General features: G+C 54.7%; 1 protein-coding gene across 1 annotated transcript in view; it reads left to right on the forward strand.

Annotated features, from left to right (window-relative positions):
• Positions 1 to 462, forward strand: part of SCAMP4 (secretory carrier membrane protein 4) — a gene marked incomplete at its 5' end in the record, with an annotated part of 8,987 nt that extends 8,525 nt beyond the window's left edge. The window contains one exon of the mRNA XM_010131692.1: positions 286 to 462. Coding sequence (XP_010129994.1) covers positions 286 to 462 — 177 coding nt within the window. The remainder of the gene's footprint in view (positions 1 to 285) is intronic.
• Positions 463 to 1,029: the final 567 nt, after the last annotated feature.

Genomic DNA, 1,029 nt, shown 5'->3' on the forward strand with positions numbered 1-1,029 from the left:
GCTGAAGCAGCAGTGGCAGTGTTGCACAGGTTCCAGCCCGCTGCTGCCTTGCTGTGGGATCCCCAGCCTGAATCCCAGGCGCGTGGCTGAAACAGGTTCCAGTGCTGGGTCGATACTGTCTGTTTGCACCTCTCAGTTCAGGGTACTGGTACCTTTTTCATGCTCTTGTTCCTTGGGAATGCAGCTCTTCAGAGAGAGAAACAAGTACACAACACAGTGCCACAGTGGCTGTGGCTCTTTTGAGCTGTCGCTGACTTTCCTCCTCGTCTCTCTTTCATCCATTAGGTACATAAAATCTACCGAGGGGCCGGGGGAAGTTTTCAGAAAGCTCAGGATGAGTGGAACAGTGGCACGTGGAGGAACCCCCCCAGCAGGGAGGCCCAGTACAGCAATTTTTCTGGGAACAGCCTGCCAGAGTATCCCACAGTGCCCAACTATCCCACTGGGAACCAATGGCCTTAGGCAGCGACAGCTGCAAACTGCCTGGATTCTCTACTTCTTAGTCTTTTTATTATGGTTATTTGAAAAGATCGTTTGCATTCCCCCCCGCCAAGTGCCCCAGCCACCTTGGGGACCTTGGTTTTGTGTCTCCTCATCACTACAGAAGTTAATGCTGTCAGCCCTTGCGCCACCGGAGCTCCTCACGGCCTTGCCAGGAAGTTTTTCGTTTGTGTTGCGCTACCTGTATTTGCCCCGTTGCCGACTGAGGAGCCGGCCGTTCTCTGCCCCTGCTGGAGGGGGTCCTCTCCTGACCACACGTGAGGGAGGCGTCCCTCCCCCGCCAGCAGCGAACACTGCCACAACCGCTGCTTCTCCTGCCTCCCCGCCTGGTTCTCAGCCCGTGCCCAGCACACCGCCCAGCCTGAAGCAACCGCACTCCGAGCACTAGCAGCAACTGGTGGTTACTCTCCCAGATGAAAATTCTGGAATTTTTCACTGTAAGGGAAGGGCAACACCGAAATTATTCGGTACTAGCGATATCGAAGGTATTTGTAAAACCTACAACCTCATTTGCTCGCACTCTGGTGA

Source organism: Buceros rhinoceros, unplaced genomic scaffold (assembly GCF_000710305.1).
Source record: "Buceros rhinoceros silvestris isolate BGI_N320 unplaced genomic scaffold, ASM71030v1 scaffold28932, whole genome shotgun sequence".
NCBI lineage: Eukaryota > Metazoa > Chordata > Aves > Bucerotiformes > Bucerotidae > Buceros > Buceros rhinoceros.